General features: G+C 45.0%; 1 protein-coding gene across 1 annotated transcript; it reads right to left on the reverse strand.

Moving 5' to 3' along the window:
* Positions 1 to 243: 243 nt before the first annotated feature.
* LARP6 (La ribonucleoprotein 6, translational regulator) lies at positions 244 to 23,104 on the reverse strand. Its single transcript, XM_052646861.1, has 3 exons — positions 22,874 to 23,104; positions 7,067 to 7,277; positions 244 to 1,801 (listed from the first exon to the last, which is right to left on the reverse strand). The coding sequence occupies exons 1-3, from the start codon at positions 23,071 to 23,073 to the stop codon at positions 734 to 736; spliced, it is 1,479 nt and encodes a 492-aa protein (XP_052502821.1). The 5' UTR covers positions 23,074 to 23,104; the 3' UTR covers positions 244 to 733.
* Positions 23,105 to 24,820: the final 1,716 nt, after the last annotated feature.

The raw sequence follows: 24,820 nt of genomic DNA on the forward strand, positions 1-24,820 counted from the left end.
AGGACAGGGAAGCCTGGCGTGCTGCAGTTCAGGAGGTCACAGAGAGTCGGGCACAACAGCAACTGAACAACATCTGCAAAAACTCCGCTGACCTCTCAGGCTGCCGGGAGCCCCAAGGAGAGCCCTGGGGCACGTTCAGGAACTGTGTCTCTGTTAAGCTCCTTGGAGCCTCATGACACCGCCCACACCTTGTCAGATGCACATTTAGGCACAGTCTATGGGTTCAGAGCCAGCACTCCCAGTTAGGTGTTTTATTATTTATTCACTTGACAGGAAACATACATTTGGTCATATAAAACACCATGCTACTGGCTTAATTAGTTGCTGTTGTACAACAGAACTCCTTTGGGCATTCAGGAAGCCCCTGCATGGCCAACTGAGGACAGCTCAGTCACTGGAGAGAAGAATCCTGCCCTGAAGAAGAGACCGACTGCCAGGCCTTCTCTGGGCAGCCTCTGTCCCAGAGCCCTGCAGAGCCATTCACACAAGTTGGGCATATTCAAAATAATGGTCATGCTGGGAGGAATGGGTATTCTGAACTAGAAGATGGTCTTAAAACCAGAGCATACCAGGCAATTTATATATATTACAAATATATAAATTAAGAGGTCTACAGGTATACAAAATCTTTCAAAGGGGATATTAATTTCATTCAATGTCATGCCAGGTATTTGTCAGAACCTTGAAAACAAAGGCGATGTTCAGTGGAGCTGGTATTAAAATTAGAAGGTATTTATACACAGGCCCTGCTCCTCTCGTGTCCACCATGGAACCCTCTGGTATTGTCCGGGCCTCTGGGCAACCTCAGTACCCCCACAGGTAGCCCATCTGCAGTTTGCATCTTCCGAGAGAGCAGGGGACTCGCTCGGGGGCTCTTCTCCTGTGGCCCCATCTCGGCTTGACGGCGCCTCCGAACCCAGGGGCTGCCAGAGGGAGTGACGCTGCTGTCCGAGGAATAGTCCGTGCACTTGCGGACGATCTCAGGACTAGCGCTTGTGTTCGGCCTCCCTTCTTCGGCCAGTGGGGATTTTCTGGAGACCCCTTTGCGCTGAGCCAAGGGGCTGCTCCAAGGACTTGAGCACGGGGAGGCACTGGGGCTCAGAAAGAGATTCTGGTGGCTGGAGGGGCTGAGCTTGTTGGCAACGGCATGTCGCCGGCCAGCCATAGGGGATGCTGGATTGCTCTCAGGGTCGGAGGAGCTGTTGGCGGAAGACTCGTCCCCCACGTACTGCAGCTCCTCGACTCTCCTGTTGAGGGACTTGCTCAGGTGGATGCTCGAGGTGGGTTCTTCGTCCTGGTTCTTCTCTTTGGATGGTTTCTTTTTGGGTGGCTTCATGCCAATCAGGACAGCTTTCATGCTTTCCCTGCCCTGAGACTCTGTGATCATGAACTCGTGAGCTTTGATGGCTGCTTCCACCTCCTCGAACTCCACAATGGCACACTCTTGGGTCCCCACTTGGCTGTACCGGTTGCTGATCCTGCGGATATCAGGGGGCAGCTCTCGCCCTGGTTTGAGGATTCGTACTGATGAGATGACTCCGAAGGTCCCGAAGAGCTTGAGCAAGTGTTCCATCACCTTCTCCTGAACCCTTCCATTCTTCTGGGGGGTGGCCAGGGCCCACAGCTTGGGGGACAGGTAGAGGTCGTAGACCAGGAGCATCTTGCTGGGGAGGTTCTCATTGGGGAAGAGTGGGACAGGGGTGGTCCTCCTCACCTTCCGGTGGTCCTCGTTCAACTCCAGGGTCACTGAGTACTTTAAGGCGTGAGCTGTGGTCCTCCAGTCCCGGGTAAGGTGTTTCACCTGAAGAACACAGAGCAAATCGGAAATGGTACCTATCGTCCTTGTCCTCCTGGCGCCCTCTATAATCTCCCTCCCTCCTTTCCTTACCCCGGTAACATCAGGATCTGGAATCATACCTGGTGTGTGCAGGCACTCAGAAACCTAGTGAGTGAACGAACACGCTTTCTATAATTATGAACAAGACAGTATGGTTTAGAGCAGTCATGTCCAACAGATCTTTCTGAGGTGATGGAAATATTCTATTCTGTGTGAGTGGAGAGGTTAAATCCAAAACAACTCTATTGGATACGAAATTCCAAGGTCCATCTCTGGCTGGCAGTAAGACCTGAAGACTTATTCAGTCTCTCAGTACCTCAACTTTCTCATTTGTAAAATGGAGATATTAATATTGCCTACCTCATAGAACTGTCATAAGAATTAAATGAATAGAGAAATATATACATATCTATACCCAGATACACATTTATATAAAACTTAGGGCAGTGTCCAGCTCACAGAGTATTTGATAAATATTATGTGGTATCCATATTTCAAATATTACATGCTACCATTTTGACAGCATCTGGAGATTTTAACATTCGAATCCTTCTCTGAAGTGGTATTTCTGCAGTTAATACACAGAAGGTGTCAAAAGATCTTTCAATATCTCCTGAAAATGATGTGGGCTGTTTCGACGAGGAATTAAATCCTACTTGGGTGTCAAGGAGAATGATGAAACAGTCCCTCACTCCTCTTCTTTTAGTGGAAATTGTGTGTATCAATGCTACAGCCCAGGGAAGCTATATTTATACTGTAAAACAGTAATTTTCAAGAGGCCCACTTCCAGTAAAGGGAATGCCATGGAGAATGAGTCATCCCAAAGAACCAGCGGAGGTGGGTGGGGTGGGTAACCTGAGCCAGTGCAGAGTGGGCAGAGGCACCCTGACTCAAACAGAAACTTCCTGCAACGAAGAAGGGAGGGCTCCCAAACAGGGCAGGTGTGGGAACTGGTGCTGCCAAGCTCCTGTGGAGAGGGTACTGTCCACTGTCCTGTGGCCTCTGGGTGAAATGGCCCAGACTGGGGCTTGGGGTTCGGGAATCACGAGTCACCTACAAACAGACTCAGGGCTGATCACGGTGGCATGAACCAAGGGCAGAGAGAAGCAGATCCAGGCAAAGGGTTGGACTTCAGGCGGACAGCGTCAACGAGGGACCCAGAAAACGTGAAGAAAATGACCAAGGGACAGTTCTGGGGCATGGGACACCCACACGGTGGCTCTGTGGGGGTGAAACACAGGGGAGCCTTGTCTGTTGCTGGTCAGGGAGGGAGCACTCAGGAGAGGAGGGGAAGACCAGGCAAGGAGTGTTGGGGGAGGCCAGGGCAACCTGGCCTTAGAGGGCTGCAGAAGCTGCTGGAAGACCATGCCCAATCCAGAGAGAAGCAGGACCCAGCACCTGCTGCTCAAAGCCAGGAGTCAGGGCCACTAGAAAACCTCCGTTAGGACCGAGCATCCCAAGCCTGGGTCTGTGAGCCTGGAGAAGGAGTGTCCAGGTGCAATCTGGGAAGAAGAACCAGGCAGCTGCCATCCTTGTACAATTACTAGAGCTTGGTAAGACTTTTTGAAATTCTGTGATTGCCGTTAGTTATCTTTGTAAGCATGTGCACGTTAAGTTGCTTCAGTCACGTCTGACTCTTTGCGACCCTATGGACCATAGCCTACCAGGCTCCTCTGTCCATGCGATTCTCCAGACAAAAACACTGGAGTGGGTTGCCATGCCCTCCTCCAGGGGATTTTTCTGACCCAGGGATCAAATCTGCATTTCTTACGTCTCCTGCACTGGCAGGTGGGTTCTTTACCACTAGTGCCACCTGGGAAGCCTCTGCTGCTGCTGCTGCTGCTAAGTCACTTCAGTCATGTCTGACTCTGTGTGACCCCAGAGATGGCAGCCCACCAGGCTCCCCCATCCCTGGGATTTTCCAGGCAAGAACACTGGAGTGGGTTGCCATTTCCTTCTCCAATGCATGAAAGGGAAAAGTGAAAGTGAAGTCGCTCAGTCGTGTCTGACCCTTAGTGACCCCATGGACTGCAGCCTACCAGGCTCCTCCGTCCATGGGATTTGCCAGGCAAGTGTACTGGAGTGGGGTGCCATTGCCTTCTCTGTGGGAAGCCCCTACCTTTGTCATATATGCTTCCTATTATGATTAGCAGGAAATCTTTTAGAATGAAAAAGGTCCTTCATGTTATTTTGGAGGTGTTGGGGAATCTGTGTCTATTCTGCAGCCAGTTTTCAACAGAAGCGAACTCTCCTAAACAGATTCAGTTAAGTAGAAGCTTAAAAGTGAAACAAAATACAAGTCAAGTGTGTCGCTAAGTTGTGTCCGACTCTTGCGACCCCAGGACTGTAGCCTGCCAGGGTCCTCTGTCTCTGGGATTCTCCTGGCAAGAATACTGGAGTAGGGAGCCAGGTCCTTCTCCAGGGTATCTACCCAACCCAGGAATTGAACACAGGTCTTCTGCATTGCAGGCAGATTCTTTACCGACTGAGCTATGTGGGAAGCATGAAACAAAATTAGGCTCACATTAAGAGTCCCCGCGGAGGAAAAAAAAGGAAGGTACAGGATGAGTCCACTGGTTGCTCCATTTTGGGGTCCCCCACAAACAACTTCCATGTGAGGGCTTGCTCACTGTTCTCTGGACATGTGTGATACTGTGATTTATACTAAGGAATATATTTATCTGGTCTTCATCCCTGGTACTAGCACTGAGTTCCTGAGACCTTCGTAACTTTCTGAGTGATAAGAGCACAGGAAGCAGCTTCCCAGAGGCTTCAGTGGTAAAGAATACGCCTGCAATGCAGGAGACCTGGGTTCGATCCCTGGGTCAGGAAGATCCCCTGGAGAAGGAAATGGTAACCCACTCCTGTGTTCTTGCCTGGAAAATCCCATGGATAGAGGAGCCTGGCTACAGTCCACTGGGTCCCAAAAGGGGTGGAAAGGACTCAGTGACTAACCAACCACAGGAGCACAGGAGCATCTTTTGTTCTAATAAGGTGACTCTGGGTGGGCTCTTGGATGGGGCGGGGCTGGTCACCAGAAAGACCAGTCATGTTCCGAAGCCTGGAACTTTCAGCCCAGCCTGCCATTCTCCAGAGAGAGGAGAGGGGCAGGAACTGCAGTTATAATTGATCGTAACGACTTGATGAAGGCCCAATAAAAAGTCCAAACACGAAAGGTTTGGAGAGATTCTAGGCTGGTGAACACATCTAACCTACCAGGAGGGTGTCATAGCCCAATTCCATGGGGGCAGAAACTCCTACATTCAGGACCCTCCCAGACCCTGCCCTATGTGTCTCTGCATCTGAAGGTTCATCTGTATCCTTTACCTTATTCTTTAATAAACTGGTAAATGTAATTAAGCTTTTTCCTAAGTTCTGTGCACTGTTGTAGCAAATAATCAAAGCCAAAGGGTCATCAGAAACTCTGATTTGTAGCTGGGTTGGACAGAAGTTGTGGATTCTGGGGATGCACTACTTGTGATTGGCACCTGAAGAGGGGTGCAGAATCCTTAACCTGTGAGACCTGATGCCACCTCCAGGTAGATGGTGCCAGAACTGAGTCAGACCACAGGAGATCCAGCTGGTGTCGCAGAACTGCTTAGTGTGGGGAAATCTCCTTCACATCTGGGGGCAGAAGTACTGTGAGGAGGCAGAGTAGGCTTTCCTTCATAGCCTGAAATGCCCCTTCCCTTCTCCTATACCTTGAAAACTCCTACTCATCCTCCAAGATCCTATTTCAATGTCACCAATTCTGGGAAGGCTTCTCAATCTTTCACACAGGGTTAGCTGTTCTGATCACTTAGCTCCAAACAGTACTTTGTTCTTTCTGTTGCAGGTTCATGGTCTATTGTGATTACATTGATGGTGATCTCTTGATGTGATCTATTGATGGTCATACTGTGATCCTTCACTGGTCTCTCTCTCTGACTGGACTTTGCCAGGGCATGGAGAATGCGATATTCATTCTGTATATCCTATGCCTAACACAGCACTCAGCATATAGAATAAATACATTTGGTGAATGAATAAAGGAAAGAGATCAAGAGAAGAGGGCAGAGAATTCTAACAGGCAAGGCAGAGAAGAACTCTGGGAGGAAAGCCCCCTCCAGGGCTCTCTAACCAAGTACACCGGCAACATAGGCTGGGACCCACTCGTTATACATCCCGTTTATGCAACAGGCCACATGGGCTTTTCCATTCTAGTAAATACACTTCCCCCAAGGGAGACACCAAGTTCTTACTCAAACTGGCCTGTCAACTCATCAACAAGTAGGAAAGGCACAACCCAGTTGCTGGATCTATACAGCAGAGAAATAGATGAGGATGTTGGCATTACACAGCAAAGGTGGCTGGAGTCTTGGAGAAGGCCCATCTCCCAGAGCTCCCTGAACCTCTTATTTACTCAATTCCACAAATGAAAAGCTTAGATTTTATACATTTCTAGGCTTGGTAGCTGAAGCTCCAACACTTTGGCCACCTGATGCGAAGAGGCAAGTCATTGGAAAAGCCCCTGATGCTGGGAAAGATTGAAGGCAAAAGGTGAAGGGGGCGGCAGAGGATGTGATGGTTAGATAGCATCACCAACTCAATGGATATGAACTTGTGCAACCTCCAGGAGACAGTGAAGGTCAGGGAAGCCTGGTATGCTGCAGTCCACAGGGTTGCAAAGAGTCAGACAAACTTAGCGACTGAACAACAACAAGGCCTGGTAGGGGTCTCTCAAGGCCTCTGAGCCCCCCTGTCCTGGCAAAGCATCCTCCCAGCCACCCACTTGCCCAGCAAGAGTCCTTGAACTTTGCTAAGAACAAGGAATGTCATGTCATAACTGCTACCAGCTGGGATTTGTCTCAGTACCCAGGACCCTTTCAATAGTGTAGGAGGACATTCTTTTCATTTATTTATTTGGTTGTGTAGGATCTTAGTTGCAGAGCACAGGCTTAGTTGCCCAATGGCGAGTGGGATCTGAGTTCCCCAACCGGGAATTGAACCTGTGTCCCCTGTAATGGAAGGCAGATTCTTAACCACTGGACCACCAGGGTAGTTTCTGGGAGGACATTCTTAATAATGATCCTAAATCCCTTCTCTTGATCATTTTTCCCCTCTTTTTCAGGGCTCAGAGGAAATAAAAAGTTGTTAGTTATCAGGTTTCAAGGGGGTAAAAAATATTTAGAACCACAACCCACAGCACCCCTGAAATCCTCAGAGCAGCTTCTGAGAATGAAGCCTCACCTTTTTGAAGGAGGTGAGCAGCTTGACACTCACATATCCCAGCTTGTTCCTCCTCACGTGCTTGAGCAGGAAGGCGTCTTTCTCCAGGTTTTCATCAGAAAAGTAGAATTCGATCTGGTCCACCAGCTTCTTGATTAACTCCTCGTCCGGGGGCTGCCACTCCTGCTCCAGGTCGTCACGCTCATTCTCGCCCCCACTCGTCGTGGCACCACTGAGACCAGAAGGGGACATGAAATGTTAGGGGTTGAACTCTAATCTCCCCAAGTTTCCTACGTGGAAGTCTCAACCCCCGATACGCCAGAGTGTGATGATATTTGGGAAAAACGTCTTGCAAATGTAATGAAAGGATGAGATCATACTAGAGCTGGGGGGTGGGCCCTATTCCACTCACAGGGTAGGAAGAATACCATGTGGGGATGAACGAAGGCAGAGGTCGTGGAGTGTCTAAGATCGCCAGCAACCACCACAAGTTAGGGGACAGGCCTGCACAGACCCTTCCCAGCTCCTCAAGAGGTAGCGAGCCCCCGCTGACATCTTGATCTTGGACTGCCAGCCTCCAGAACTCTGAAGCAATACACTTCTGCTCTTCTAAGCCACGCAGTTTGTGGCTCTTCGTCAGAGCGGCTCCAGGAAACTATAATGGCTCATATCTGAACTGGACTCCTCAGAGGTGAGAATCACATGGCCACAAGGGGATAGTTTGCCCCTAACTAGCTAAGAAATCAAGTTTTTGTTTAACCATCTATTAACATTTATGTTGCTCTGCCGTTGACAGCATGCTTTTCATACACCCTCCTTATTCTTTCCTCCCCACTCTACCACACAAACTCCTATTTCTACAAGACTGTTTAGCAGAGTGACTAAGAGCCCTGGGGTTCTAGAGTTAGGCTGCCTGAGTTTGAATCCTGGCACCAACATTTATTAGCTGAGTTAACTTAGGCAAGGAACTCCACTGCCACACCTCAGTACTTATTAGCTGTAAATCGGGATTCACGATTATCACTTTCTTGATAGGACTGTATGAAGATTAATTAATTTGTGGAAATATCTATGGATACCCTGACAGCTCAGTAAGTGATACATTCATTTATTCATTCGTAAGTGCCAGATAAAGGATTAAAACTCAAATTTTCTGTCTCCAAAGTCAGCTCAGATGATACCTTCCATATTTTGTTGGGACACTGCATGGAATCTGGAAACAATCTCATTCACTGGGGCCCCTTTAAATGAATCCCCTTCCCCAGCAGCTCCACCTGGACACACTTCCTCTCCCTCTCTCCCAGAATATTAGCAAAGGAGGACTAGGCAAAGAAGTATTGGGGCAAAGCTCTTTTAAGAAGGCCAATATTTCATGAAGAGACTACAAAATCTTTGTAATATTTTAAGGAATTTCTGGTTATCCATATCATAGTTGACACCATTATTAGAAGTTATCAAAAGCTGAGTTCTCTTTTGTATATTTAATTACCAAATTATATATTATATAAACACTGTATTTATAATTCAATACAAAGGATTGGTTAAAAATCACTTCCAGAGAAAAGAAAAAGAACTGCTCTCCTTTGTGGCAGCTTGATGTCTAGTAACATTAACCATCAGACCCAGGACTTCTGTCAACATGTTCTGAGCAGAGAGAGCATCTCTTGGGATGGAGGCACATGCCTAATCCCCCAAATCATCCTAGTCTTTCTAAAGCAGACAAGGCGCTTCCAGTGTGTTGGGAGAACTTGCCAGGCTCCCCAAAGGGCTCGGTGGGCGCATGCATGCTCAGTCGCTCAGTCGTGTCCGACTCTTTGTGACCCCATGGACTGTAGCCTGCAAGGTTCCTCTGTCCATGGGATTTTCCAGGCAAGAATACTGGAGTGGGTTGCCATTTCCTTCTCCAAAAGGGCTTAGAGAGTTCGAATAAATAATCAACCAATTAAAAATGGGGCTCGTAAAGTAAAAGAATCTATGAAGGTAACAGTTGATAGTCAAAAAAGATTCATACACGTAAGTCCTTCAACTTCAGTAAAATTTTCACTGGCTCACAACCTTAAAAAGAAAAGGAACTGTGTAAGAGTCAAAATAAGAACAAAAATCAAATATCCTGGCAGGAGAGGAAAAAACTAAATAAATCTATCTTAATTTTTCAAATTCAGAAATTATATTCAGCTTAAATAACAGACATTGGTTGATTTTAAAAATGAAGTGTTTTATTTATTTGCCTGTAGATAGTTTGGAAGTGGTTTTTAAAAATACCTTACTGATGTCACAAGACAAATGTGTACCTTTGTAAAGGGTAAAAAAAACAGAGAGACCAACTTTAAGAGTATGTTTTTTAGAAAGGCTTTTTAAAAATGTGATGATAAACTAGGAGCATACTCTAAGGCAGCCCATTAGAGACAACAGGTCAAGTGCAACTTAAGCAGATAAGCTGAATATTTCAGAAGTCCTAAAGGGCACCTGGGGCATACACCAGTCTGACTCACCTGACATTTAACAGCAAACTCTTTCTCACTTACCCTCCTGTACTATGGAGGCTATAAAAACTAAATGCTCACTTTCCCATCTCTCTTACACATGGCAGCCATTTGTCATGTTATGGCTAATAACATACCAGTGAACATCTCTTGGTCTTGTTCCTTCCCCTTTTATCTGTTTTGAGTGTGGATGTAATGGTTGGAGCAAGAGCAGCAACTTTCCTACCATAAGGAAAAGGCCAAGAGAATCAGCTTGGTCTGGTTTATTTTCATTATTGGTTTTCTGACATTACCAAGTTACTGAACCAACTGATATAACTAACTACTTGCAGAACTATTATTATGAGAGAAAGATAAAATTCTGTTTAATTCACTTGTTAGTTGGGTTTTCTCCTACTTACAGCCAAATACTAGGATAGTAAACAACACTAAGAAAAGAGGTCTTCAAAACATGCCACAGGAAAAGTATCAGTGAGACAAAGAAATGAAAAAGGTAATGCAAGATGGAAAGATAAATTTTCATTTTAGAGAAAGTTTATGCCCTAGACAATAGTTAAAATAGAGGTTGAATATACCAGGTAAAATAACTACAAATGCATAGGAAATTCTAGGTCCAGCTGGCAAGAGTGACAATAAGCAGCAGGAAACGTGGTGATGTGTGCAATAATGACCAGCGAGGAGTTCTGGGTGGACTCAGGGGTATGAGCAAAATGACCAAAGTTATGACAAATGGCTAATATCAGAGGTGACCAGACCACCGAAAGGACTCACAGACCAAGAAGTCCTACTCCCAAACCAGAGCAGCTGATGATATCACTAATCAAATAAAACACAGCAAACAAAACAGAATGGAAGGAAGGTGATGCACCTTCTCCGTTTCCTCAGTGCCTATGCTAGATCTTCCCATTCCTCCCAAGGTCACTATTCCCATGGGAAGACTTTATTCTCTGCAGATGATTCTACCTCCAACTTGACTGAGAAAACAAAATTCATCCAGTCAGATTGCCCAGGCCTTCCTCAAGCTTATCTGCATGTCTGGACATCCACCATAGAGCAAAATTCATTTGCTCTATCCGGGTGCCTTTTCTCCATCTTAGTCGCCCGCCCCCAGCTATGGGATGGGACACAGTTGGTCACCTTCTTCATGACAGTCTCCCTCCAGACTTATATGAGTTGTCCTTTTCTAGTTTTTCTCCCCATTTGACTGCCCTTTCAGGTTTATCTTTCTCCTCCCATTTCTAAATGCAGGTATTCCCCAAGAATCTTTCCTTGGTTCTTTATCCCCTGGCGATCTCCACACTTCAGCTGCTGGTTGGGTCATCTGATTCGTCTGCCTCTCCTCCCACCCCTCCATCCTGCTCTCACTCAAGTCCACTCCTCAATTCCCAACTGCCGGCCAGATGTTTCCATGTGGATAGGCTGATATTGCTTCAGTATCAATATACCCAGAATCAAACTGTCACCTTCTGCAGAACTCAGCCTCAGGTAGGACTAAGCCGAGGCCTGCTCACCAGGAGACATTCTACATGGGCAGCTCATCTTATTTTCACAGTCTCTCAGTAAATAATCCATAATGTGTTGGGAGGGACTCCTGGGTTATTGGCACCTGGTGAGCAAGTAACCCAGAGCAGGTGGGCAGTACTGGGAGGCGATAAAACAAATCCCTGTATAAGTGCAGAGGTGAGCTGCTTGCACTCAGAGGACCCCTCCCTCGGCACGGGTGCTGTCAGGAGCAACTGTGCGTCTCCCAAGGGGAATCAAGGAAGAGCAGGAAGGCCTAGTTTAAATATGGGAGCCTGCTGCACTATTTCCTGGTTCTTGTGACAGCCTTTGAACACAAAAGACCATGTATCCTTCACTAACATTAAAGAAGTTTATAGTCTTTATATACAAACACTGGCAACTTTTTAATCATTGTGCAAGGATCCTGCAGTAACCACGTATCTTTCCTCCCAAATTGTCCCACCGCTTTCCCTATACTCTCTTCTCTGTGCTTAGACTCAAAACCTAAAATGCATTTTTCAGCCTTCTCTTTTGCCCCCAGATTGAGTCGTTATCAAGTGTTGATTTTATTCTGCAGCGTCTCCCATCTGTTCTCTCTTTTTCATTCCAACTGTTCTTGTTACTTTTCCTTTGGACCCTATTAATAGCTTATAAAAAATAATTCTTAAAATTAAAGTAATACATATATATAGAAAAAATTAAAATAGTAGAGAACCTGGAGAGAAAGCAACAATCTCCCACTCCACCCCTTCCTAGATGCAACCTGTGTTCAACCATTTAATTTCTAAAGAGCTCCTTATAGTTCTCTGAGTTCACAGCCCTACATACCACTCGGCAATTTCGAAAGTTCTCTATTCACGTCCTATTATACAAAATAAGGATTTCAGGGGGTCAAATTTTATGCTATTTTTGGTTTTTTCTATTAGCCTTCCCTGTGTTTTTAAATAATATACTTAAAATTCTGTTTCTTATTCCACCAACATTAAAAAATATTTCTCAATTCCTCATAACATACAATGTGCACATTATTATCTCTCCTTTTCCTTCATCTCTTCTTACATTTCCAACTTCCCAAATTTTATCAGATGTGCCTTTATTTCCTAGCGTCATGGTTCTTAATATTTACTGTCTCTTCCAGAACTACTATTTCATGCTTTGTCTATAGTCAGTAAACACTTAAAAGTCAATCAGTTGTAGGTTACTATTAATATTATGACTACATAAACACTGGTCACCACAGGGAGAAGGCATTTGCTAAGATTGCACTTCTTTTCTTAAAATACTGTTAGTTGGCTGACTACTTGGGTTCATCCTCCACATCTATTATTTTCGCTCATATTTTGTCTTTGAATGTATATCAAAGACATGCTAAGAGATTTCTTTGACATTATTTTCTAACCTTTTCCAATGAATTTTAAAATTTCCGTAATTATTTAGTCTTTAAAAAGGTTCCTTATTTCTTCAGGCTGTCCCTTTTTAACAGCATCCTGTTTTTACATGTATGTCTTATTTCTCTTTTTTAAATTGGAGTATAATTGCTTTACAATGTTGTGCTAGTTTCTGCTGTAGAACAAGGTGAACCAGCCATATTTAAACATATTCCCCTCCCTCTGGGGTTTCCCTCCCACCCTCTCCCCAACTCACCCTTGCAGGTCATCTCAGAGCACCGAGCTGAGCTGTCTCCGCTATACAGCAGCTTCCCATTCACTATCTATTCTACACACGGTCCTGTTGCTGTTTCATGGATACATATCTTAAATTCTCTCAGGGCACTAACGGGAGTATATGTCATTCTTAAGTTTCCTTTGTTTCAACAGTGTTGCCTCTATATCCCCTGGGGTCAGTTTTTCCATTTAATTTTCATGTCATTGATTTCCTTCACATGACAGGTATACAAGTCATCTTTTTCTTTTAAAGAGTTTTTCTAAATGAACTTATTTTAGAATGGTTTTAGATTAGAATTTAGAAAACTGGTGAAAATAGCATAGAATTCCCATATATCCAACACCAGAATTCTCCTATTATTATCTTGCATTAGTATGGTATCGTTAAGGAACTAGTATTGATACATTATAATTAAAGTCCATACTTTATTCAAATTTCCTTAGTTTTTACCGGATATCCTTTTTCTGTTTCAAGATTTCATCCCATGCTACATTTAATGACTGTGACTCTTTTCTCTTGGCTATGACACTTTCTCAGACTTTCCTCACTTTTGATGTCCTTGACAATGTTGAGGAGTATTGGTCAGGTATATTGTAGAATGTCCCTCAATTCAGATTTGTCTGATATTTTTCTCATGCTTAGACCGGGGACATGAGTTTTTGGGAAGAGGACCACAGATGTGAATTTCCATTCTTATCACGTCACATGGTACATACTATCAGCATGACTGATTATTGTGGATGCTGACCCTGATCACCTGGTTGACGTAAGTATTTGTCAGGTGACTCCACGCTAAAATGACTCCTTTTTCTCCCTTTCCATACTGTACACCTTGGAAAGAAGTCCACATATAAGGAGTATGGAACTATGGTTCCATAGCCATTCATTTTGAAGAATGAAGGCCTGAGATGTGAGGCTCCTCTTGCTGTATACTCCTGTTACTTTTCTTCCGTAGCTGGCTCTACATATGTGGGTGGGGCATGCCAAATGGCAGACTTTGCTTCGGAGTGAGCAGGAAGGGAATCATTAAGTAGGAGCCTTATAACAGGTGCCAGCTCTATCTTAGCAGCCCTAGATCACCACGTAGTTCATTCAATTCCTTTAGAAAATTATCCGGTTTCTTTTTCCCTGGGAAGTAAAGGGCAGGTTGCTTGCTATCTCTCACTGACAAGCAGAGAGACTGGGCAACGGTTCTATAGGAAGAATTTCAATTACCTCTCAGATATCAGCATCCCTTTTCACTGTTGTATCCTCTGCACAGTTGCCTACAACAGCCTTTCTAGGCTCCCGCCACCTCCTGTTGTCTTTTGGGCTACAGTCTCTTCTATTTTGTGTTTTATTATACGTTTTCAAGACCAGGTATAAAATACACTGCTCTGCATTAATACTAATAATTTTTCTATTTCTTATTAAATAAGAGCACAAATCCTTAGCTCTTTATTCAGATGCACTTAGAATCTGGCTATAGCCAGCTTCCAAATTTACTTCTGTCTACTTTCATGCAGATCCTTTGAAGCAAATAAAAGACTTATAGTTCCCTGTAAGTAGCACAAGCTTTCTGGACTCTATGCCTTTGTGCATGCAGCTCCTATCTCCTTGAATACCCCTCTCTCTCAGGTCTGAATCCTAGCCACACATCAAGATCCATCTCAAATACAACTCTCCCAGGAAGAAAACAATTTCAGCTTCTCCAAGTACTTGTGTCTACTTGTATTAGAGCTACTTGTGTGCATATATTAGTGTCCTGAGCTCTAAGTTCTGGGATGGCAGGATTCATATTGATTTTCCTCATTCTACCCAGAGTCTTGAACATAGCAGAAATTTATCATCACCAAGGTAAGATGAATTGTTTTTGTATGGGCAAATCACTTACCAGGATTCTTTTAGAGATAAAGTATGGTTCCTAGTGAATATGTCATTAGTGGGTTTCACTGTGAAAAAGTTTTATGCTTAACGTTATTGTTTTGCTTTAAACAAAGCATTATAAATTGGGAGCGGTGATGAGTTCTTATATTATGACTGTAAACCTGCTAGAAATGGAAACAAAGCATAGAAATAAAGGATACATTTTAAACAGATAACTGGGCTGCACAGACCAGTGGTGAAATATTTATTATATTTGTAAATTATTTGGAGGAACAACCCTGGGGGCTCAGATGGTAAAGAATCTGCCTGCAATGTGGGTTTGATCCTTGGGTTGGGAAGATCCACTGGAGATGGAAAGGCTCCGTGCTATGTATGGCTGGCCCATGGCTTCCTACATATTTATTACAGAGATCAGGACCTTCCTTCCTCTCTAATCCTGTCTTCTGCTGTGCTGTTCTGGCATATTTCCTAGGGCCTAGGAAAAGTATAGCCAGTGAATGTCTCTCCATGTCTAAATAATGGTTTGTGGTGCGGAGCAGAGATAATGTATACAAGGTACATGGTTACAACCTTGGCACACAATTGGCATTAATAAAAGCTTCTATTAACATCACCCAGAACAAGGGAAAAGAGCCTTGTGCAATGGCCCTGAAACATCACACAGAGAAAGAAACCTAGACGTTTTTGTTTGTTAAATGAAGGGCAAGTATGCTCAGTGGTTTTATTATTCATACTGCTATTTAGTATTATATTTTAAATCCTTTTTACATACTGTTCAGTTCAGTTCAGTTCAGTCGCTTAGTCGTGTCCGACTCTTTGCGACCCCACGAATCACAGCACGCCAGGCCTCCCTGTCCATCACCAACTCCCGGAGTTCACTCAGACTCACGTCCATCAAGTCAGTGATGCCATCCAGCCATCTCATCCTCTGTCATCCCCTTCTCCTCCTGCCCCCAATCCCTCCCAGCATCAGAGTCTTTCTAATGAGTCAACTCTTTGCATGAGGTGGCCAAAGTACTGGAGTTTCAGCTTTAGCATCATTCCTTCCAAAGAAATCCCAGGGTTGATGTCCTTCAACATGGACTGGTTGGATCTCCTTGCAGTCCAAGGGACTCTCAAGAGTCTTCTCCAACACCATAGTTCAAAAGCATCAATTCTTCAGCGCTCAGCCTTCTTCACGGTCCAACTCTCACATTCATACACGACCACAGGAAAAACCATAGCCTTGACCAGACGGACCTTAGTTGGCAAAGTAATGTCTCTGCTTTTGAATATACTATCTAGGTTGGTCATAACTTTTTTCCCAAGGAGTAAGCGTCTTTTAATTTCATGGCTGCAGTCACCATCTGCAGTGATTTTGGAGCCCCCCCCTCCAAAAAAGTCTGCCACTGTTGCCACTGTTTCCCCATCTATTTCTCATAAAGTGATGGACCAGATGCCATGATCTTAGTTTTCTGAATGTTGAGCTTTAGGCCAACTTTTTCACTCTCCTCTTTCACTTTCATCAAGAGGCTTTTTAGTTCCTCTTCACTTTCTGCCATAAGGGTGGTGTCATCTGCATATCTGAAGTTATTGATATTTCTCCCGGCAATCTTGATTCCAGCTTGTGCTTCTTCCAGTCCAGTGTTTCTCATGATGTACTCTGCATATAAGTTAAATAAGCAGGGTGACAATATACAGCCTTGACATACTCCTTTTCCTATTTGGAACCAGTCTGTTGTTCCATGCCCAGTTCTAACTGTTGCTTCCTGACCTGCATACAGATTTCTCAAGAGGCAGGTCAGGTGGTCTGGTATTTCCATCTCTTGAAGAATTTTCCACAGTTTATTGTGATCCACACAGTCAAAGGCTTTGGCATAGTTAATAAAGCAGAAATAGATGGTTTTCTGCAACTCTCTTGCTTTTTTGATGATCCAGCGGATGTTGGCAATTTGATCTCTGCTTCCTCTGCCTTTTCTAAAACCAGCTTGAACATCAGGAAATTCATGGTTCACGTATTGCTAAAGCCTGCCTTGGAGAATTTTGAGCATTACTTTACTAGCATGTGAGATGAGTGCAACTGTGCAATAGTTTGAGCATTCTTTGGCATTGCCTTTCTTTGGGATTAAAATGAAAACTGAACTTTTCCAGTCCTGTGGCCACTGATGAGTTTTCCAAATTTGCTGGCATATTGAGTGAAGCACTTTCACAGCATCATCTTTCAGGATTTGAAACAGCTCAATTGGAATTCCATCACCTCCACTAGCTTTGTTCATAGCTATGCTTTCCAAGGCCCATTTGACTTCACATTCCAGGATGTCTGGCTCTAGATGAGTGATCACACCATCATGATTATCTTGGTCGTGAAGATCTTTTTTATACAGTTCTTCTGTGTATTCTTGCCACCTCTTCTTAATATCTTCTGCTTCTGTTAGGTCCATACCATTTCTGTCCTTTATCGAGCCCATCTTTGCATGAAATGTTCCCTTAGTATCTCTAATTTTTTTGAAAAGATCTCTAGTCTTTCCCATTCTGTTGTTTTCCTCTATTTCTTTGCATTGATCGCTGAAGAAGGCTTTCTTATTTCTTCTTGCAAGACAATGCAAATAAGTAAATGTTATGTTATCAAGAATCAGATTTTCAGTATAAAAAAACAAAAGAAATAAAGCAAAAACCCTGAAATGTTAAATCTGAATTGGAGTTATCAATATAATCTTATTTGTTAAAAACATATTTCCTAGCTGTATTGAAAGGACTTGAAAGTAATGATGCCCCAGTAGAGATTAGCACTTTTAATTCCAGGCCTTGGTTTCTAAATACCTCCCACCTAGTATTTGAAAAAACAGGGATTCCTGTGGAAATGGATACATATCATGACAAAAGTATAAATTAAGCCTAGAATATCTAGTATCAGAAAGCAAAGAAGACACAGAGATGGCCGACAGGCACATTAAAAAATGCTCAGCATCACTACAGGGACATATAAATCAAAACCACAATAAGATATTACCTAACAGCTGTCATAATGGCTATTATCAAAAAGACAACAAATAACAAGTGTTGGCAAGGATACGCAGAAAAAGGAACCCTCGTGCACCACTGACGGGAAGGTAAGTTGGTACAGCCACTATGGAAAACAAGATGGAGAGTCCTCAAAAAATAAAAATAGAACTACCATATGATCTAGCAATTCTACTCCTGAGTATTTATTTGAAGAAAATGAAAATATTAATTATAAAAGATATATCCACCTCTATGTTCACTACAGCATAATTTAAAATAGCCAAGATATGGAAGCAACCTAAGTATCCATAAACAGATGAACAGATAAAGAAGATGAGGAATACACACACACAGAGGAATATTGTTCTATCACTAAAAAAAAAAAAAAAGAATAAAATCTTCTCACTTGCAACATGAATGGAACTAGAGGGTATTATGCTAAATGAAATAAGTCAGACACAGAACGACACACACTGTATGATTTCACTTATATGTAGAAGCTAAAAAACAAGTGAACAGACAGAACAGAACAAAACAGATTCAGAGAACAAACTGATGGCTGCAGGGGAGCGGGCAGAGAAGGAGAGAAACGGGTGAGGGAGATGAAGAGGTACAAACTTTCAGCTGCAAAATAAATGAGTCACGGGTATGAAATGTCCAGCATGGGGAATATAGTTAATAATTATGTAATATTTTTGTTTGGTGAGAGATGATAACTAGACTTAAGTGGTGATCATTTTGAAATGTTCAGAAGCATTGAATCACTATAATCACTGTGTAACAGGGAATAACAGAGTGTTGGAGGTTAATTATACTTCAAAAACAAGCTAACAAAGTCAGAAAAAGAAATTAGACTTGTGGTTACCAGGGGCAGAGGACGGGTGAGAGAAGGGGGAATTGGATGAAGGTGGTCAAAAGATAATAAACTTCCAGTTATAAGATAAATAAGTACGAGAGATCTAATGTACAACATGATAAATATAATTAACACTGCTGTATGTTACATATGAAACATGTTAAGAAAGTAAAGCCTAAGAGTTCTCATCACAAGGAAAAAATTATTTTCTATTTCTTTAATTTTTGTATCTATATGAGATGATGGATATTCACTAAACTTACTGTGGTAATCATTTCACGATGTAAGCAAGTCAAACCATTATTTTGTACACCTTATACAATGCTGTAGTCGATTATATCTCAATGAAACTGGAAGAAAATAAAAATAAACTTAAATAAACTTTAAATAAAATAAATGAGGGGGGAAATAAGCTGAGGGGGAAAAGGCAAGGAAGTGCTCATTTCTGCTTGCCTCTTTTTCTTGTTTGTTTGTTTTTTAATTGCAGGATAATTGCTTTAAAATGTTGTGCTGGTTTCTGCCATACAACAACACAAATCAGCCATAAGTATATGTCTCCTCCCTCTTGAACCTCCCTCCCACCTCCCCATCTGCTTGCCTCTTTAAGAGGAACACTTGTTCAATCCCAGATGATCAGGGAGAGCTCTATTTTACATAAGAATGTCAGCTAATAAATGTACCAAGAATAATAAAATGAGAAAATCATCAATGTGTAATTTACAATGAGCTGACTCAAGTAAGTAAGCATTGATCATCAGTGGATGCTAATACCATTAGGTGAAAACTCAAAGAAAATTCACAAGAAGCCCAGATGTTGTTAATCACAATGGAGGGATCACCTTAATCAAGAAGTCATTTAGCATCACAAATGCTGGATGCTGCCTGTGATCATAGGACAAGTTCATGGTAGTGCCCATAAGTTGTTCTTGCCAAAATGTTTAACTGAATCTAACCAATCCTTTAGCACTAACTTGAGCTCATGGGAAACACATGGTACAAAGGAGCAAGTTAAGCTAGAGGATGAGAACATAACCAGATCAGTTCAAACAGTGAAACAGTCATCAAGGCACCTGGGCTCTTATTTCCAAAATAGGAAACCATTTTAAAAAGTGGAGATGCTCTAGATTAAAAGATTCTAAAGAGAGATAATAGGCGACTGTTTTGATCTGGCTTGTGTTCTGGTTTGAAGAAGAAAAGAGCAGCTGTAAAATGTAATGTGGGACAACTAGGGAAAACATGAATATGGAACTTGGCCATCAGATTATTTTAGGGATTATATTTAGGGTAGTTATGAAGCTGAAGCTCTAGTACTTTGGCCACCTGATGCAAAGAGCCAACCCAATGGAAAAGATCCTGGTGCTGGGAAAGATTAAGGGCAGGAGGAGAAGTGGGTGACAGAGGATGAGATGGTTGGATGGCATCACCGACTCAATGGACATCAGTTTGAGCAAGCACCAGGAAATAGCAAAGGACAGGAAGGACAGGGAAGCCTGGTATGCTGCAGTCCATGGGGTCTCAAAGAGTCAGACATGACTGAGGGACTGAATAACAACAAAAATGGTTAATTTTCTTAGTTGCAATAGCAGTATCATGATTTTATGGGAAAATGTCATTATTGAAAGCAACAAAGTGAAGTACTTAGGGGATAAATCTTGTGTACAACATAATTCCAAATAGTTTAGGGAAAAATCACACACATTATATATCCATCAAACAAATATGGCAAAATACTAACAACTGTTTAATTTAGATGGTAGATACACAAATGCTCACATTACTTCTCTTTCACATTTATGTCTGATTTTTCTATGTTAAAAAGGTGAGAATAAGAGAAAAGACACTTTTTTAGTAAGCAAGGTGAGGGGTAAGACTAGTGAACATTTGGGGGTTATAAAGATTTTTCCTTAATTCCATTTTTCCCCTGTTCCCCAGGGATAAGTCAGGTACTGGGCTAGGTATTGGGGATATGAAGAAGATTAAGACAAAGTTGCTACCTTCAAAGACCTCACTCTCTAGAAGAGGAGAAACACACAACTATCTTAACTTCCTGGAGTGACTGTGATGAGAGAGACCCTCATTTATTCAACAGATATTTACCGAGCACCCACTAGGTGCCAGGTGCTATGCTGGGGAGCTAAGGATATAGTGATAACAAGGTCGATGTGGTTCCTGAATTCATGGAGCTCATATTCTTAAGAGGGGGACAAAATTAGCACTGTGGTATGTACAGAGTGCTAAACAACACACAAAAAAGGACACAAACTCGGCTTTGGGGTAGGGACTGAGAATGGTGGGGATGATGTAAAGTCTTAAGGTGACTAGAAATTAATCAGAGGGATCAGAGGTGGGAGTGCAAAGATACATGGACACAAAACAGCACCCCATGTTCAGGGCTCTGGAGGGGCTCAGCACTGGGGAGCAGGAATTGTTAAAACAGGCAGGGAAGGAAGCAATGGGTTGAGGGATGATGTGGGTGGATGCCTACCTCACCCAGCAGGTTTAGGAACCTGGGCTTTTTCCTGCAGGCTCTGGGAGCCCAGAAGTATTCATAAAGGGCAGTGGTGGCTGCTGTGCCAGGCTGGCCCAAACAGGGGACAGCGTGGTTCCTATTCTTGGCTGCACTCTCCTTGTGCTCTCGTGTTTGCCCACTGGGCTCTGTCAGTTCCACCACCCTGAAGAGCCCCAGGGATCATCTGGGGGCAACTCTATGCTAGCGGCCAGCAGGAGGGTTCAGGCTGAATACTCCTCGACACTCCAGCCCCTGGAGCTGGGAGAGAGGATGGCTCTGGAGGGAGAGTGTTAGGGGTGAGGATAAGAAGCCACTGCCCCCTGAAAGAAGGGCCCGTGTTCTCCTAGGGCTCCCTAGGGAAATAAGGAGCACTTTGATCCCTGCTAACGGTACAATCTCAACGTGCAGTCCCCAGGATATGTAACAGCTCTTTGCCACAGTCATAGGCAAATAAAGGCAGCAGAATAAGTCACTCTAGGCTATTTGACACAAACTCTGAAATGATTTTGACTAGGTAGCTGCCTTTTTAAGACTGTGAGATGTCAGTGACTCATTATTTTTATACTCTCAATACTCAGCATGGGGACTTCTGTGGTGGTTCAGTGGTTAGGACTCTGCACTTTCACAGCAGGGGGCCCAGGTTCAACCCCAGCTCAGGGAACTAAGATCCCACATGCTGCAATCAAAAAAATAGGGGAAAAAAACCAACAACTCAGGACAGAGCTGAGCGAATGATTAAATCAGACTTTACAGTTAAGTACTGATATTATGTACTTATCTCTTGTGTCATCTGCTGTGGCCCAGCTTTCCTGCACTAAACAGCTGGGCTGGACTTTCCTCCTAGAATACCTCAGAACAGCCCTGAAACTCTGAGTCCTTAAACCCAGATCTCTTCCACTAGGAAAACATCAGGTTGTGAAAGGGAATAGTTCTGGCCCCTGTATTCTTAAACCCTTGATTACTCTCCCAATGAAGTAAACATGTGCCTGCCAGGGAATGATGCTGCAGAGCTCTGACAGCTCAAAGTGTGTGCGCTGAGTCCCTGAAGAAAGAGGGCTCTTAAGAAGTGCCTCGTGGAATTTCCCAGAATTTACAAGTTCTAGCACTGTCCTACCCTCATTTCTATGGATGCTCCACACTGCATCTCCTTTCAACAGCAGTTACAAAAACCACAGTCCTGAAAGGCCTGGATGTTAATGGACACAAAACTAAGGTCTCTGGCTGATAATAGAGATGAGGGCCCAGAGGGGAGGTTAGACAGGTGGTTTCTTGAGCTAGACTGACCACCCATTACCCAGGAACCCCACGCCAAGGCAGCAAGATGATGATGCAAGCTTAGAAATCTGCAGAAGGTGAATGAAAACGGGAATCCCCCAGCAGGGCAGGATGAAGCAGCATGCCCTGAACTGATCCCAAATCGGGGCACGTGAGCTCTCTACACCATGAAATCAACTGTCCTCGGATCTCCCAGCAGCAAGTGTCAACTCTGCCTGGCCTGCCCACCCCCACCCCCAGCCCCATTCGGACTGAGAAGCACACAGGGCAACGGTGGCAGTGAAGGCTAGGTGGGACCACTCTCCTGGGGAGGTGGGGCGGCTCCGGAAGTGAAGGCTGGGCTGGGGTAGCTTTTTTGGAGGGCCTTTGGTTGAACTCAGCAGGCAAGCAGAGTCTCCTCTGGAGAGAAGATGGCGAGGCTGGCCAGGAAGGACGTTCCCCGGGTCCCAGAGCATGCCCACGTCCAGGCCCCTCAGATCCCCGCCGCCAGCCCCGGGAGTCTTGGTGGGATTCCCGGAATGCGGACCCGGGCACCGACGACCGCCCAGAGCCGCTTCCGACTCCGCGGGACGGCCCGGGGCCGCGCCCGGGCCGACGACCCGCCGTGCCCGCGGAGTTGTGGCCCCCCAACTCGGCTTCGGCCAGGACTCGGGGTCGGCGGCTACCACCCGGGCCCGGGCCGCGCCTACCTGTGCCCGCGGCTCGGCTCCTCCTCGCTGGCGCTGCCCCAGCCCGGACTGAGGTACCGAGCCGGGTCCCCGGCGCCCCGCGCCTCCGCCCCCTCCTCCTCGTCCTCCGGCTCCTCCACGTCCTCGGCCTCCTGGATGGCGACGCGGATCTGCACCGCGGTCTCGGGCCCTGGCAGAGCCTCCTCGCCGCGCTGGGCCATGGCTCGCGGGCCGGCCGGGACTGCGGCGCGGCCGGATCCCCGCGCCGCCGACAGGCCGAGCCAGCCGGGCGGCGGCTAATGCGACGAGGGGCGGGGGCGGCGCGAGCGCTCGGCCCGGGGAAGGACGGGGGTCGCGGCGCCCCGCCCCGCGCCGCAGCCGCCACCCCGTGCGCCCGCGCAGGCGGGGCCGCGCAGGGGAAGGCACGCTCCTCTGCTGGCCTCCCGCAGGGGGCTGTCCGGGACCGATCCGCAGACCCCCGATCCTCACAGTGCGCGCCCGCGGCTTGCGCGGCCCAAGCCCGCGAGGACGTGCCGGGGCTCCCGCCTCCCGCCCGCTCCTTTCCAGGCTGCCCGGAGGAGGGGAGGGGCGCGGCACATCTGACTTCACAGTTTGTGGGTGAATCTGAGGGTGGCAGGCACAGAGAGGAGCTCAAGGGGCTGCTGTGCTTCCCGCGCGTCACCCCGTCTGCCTCGCACAGACGACTGAAGTCTCCACCTTAGGTCTCTTTGGCATAACTACCCTACACTGTGCGTCCTGTGAAGTCAGGGACTTGGCTCTGGCGGTGCTCCGGTGCAGTGGTGCCCGGAGTGTGGTCCACAGACTAACACCTTGAGCTTTAGCTGATTAGGAAGCTATCAGCATGACTCAGAATTTTGTGTTTTACCAAGCCCTCCAAGTGACGTTGAAATTCACGAAAGTTTGAAATCCACTGCCCTATATATGCCTCTTAGAATATGCCCTGCACATAGCTAGTAAGCATCCAAATATTTGTTGAATGAATAAATGAAGCTATTGAAATGCCAGTATGGTCGAAACCCTGCCACTTTTTCACCTTTAGCTTACGCTGAATTTTATCTCCACCCTTCAAATGTGACCCAGAATCTAGGGACGGGGCCATAGCTATGCATAAAACTTCAATCTGCTTTCACAAAGCTCTTGATTGAGTGACTTACGCATAATCTGTTGTGTTAATTTGCCACAGTAGGGTTTCAAAAGAATACCTTTTGACTCACGAAATGGGGCTTGGAAAGCAGCATCCTTGAAAAAGAACACCATGCAGGAGGCTCTTGGCATCTGAGCTGGGCCAGGAGAGACCTGGGGCTTCCCTGTGGTTCAGCTGGTAAAGAATCTGCCAGAAATGCGGGAGACCTGGGTTTGATCTGGCTTGGGAAGATCCCCTGCAGAAGGGAAAGGTTACCCACTTCAGGCTACCCAGGCCAGTATTCTGGCCTGGAGAATTCCGTGGACTACTTTGCAACTTTCACTTTCAGGAGAGACCCAGGGGTGCAATAGAACAGCTGCTCAAGATCTGACTGGAATCTGCATCCCTTTCTTTTTCAGATCTCTCTTTTAAATTTTATTTTTTTTTAACTTTTTATTCTGTATTGGGGTATAGCCGATTAACAATGTTGTGAGTTTCAGGTGAGCAGCAAAGGGACTCAGCCATACATATACATGTATCCATTCTCCCCCACACTCTCCTCCCATCCAGGCTGCCACATAATATTGGGGAGAGTTCCCTGTGCTATACAGTAGGTAGATCCTTGTTGGTCATCCATTTTAAATATAGCAGTGTGTACAGGCAACCATAAATTCATTCTCTGAGAGTCTGTTTCTATTTTGGAGGTAAATTCATTCATATCATTTCTTTGTAGATACCACATATAAGGAGCATCATATGATATTTCTCCTCTCTCTGACTTATTTCACTCAGTATGACAACGTCTGTTGTTGCTCAGTTGCCCA

The sequence above is a fragment of the Budorcas taxicolor genome, chromosome 10 (genome assembly GCF_023091745.1).
Source record: "Budorcas taxicolor isolate Tak-1 chromosome 10, Takin1.1, whole genome shotgun sequence".
NCBI lineage: Eukaryota > Metazoa > Chordata > Mammalia > Artiodactyla > Bovidae > Budorcas > Budorcas taxicolor.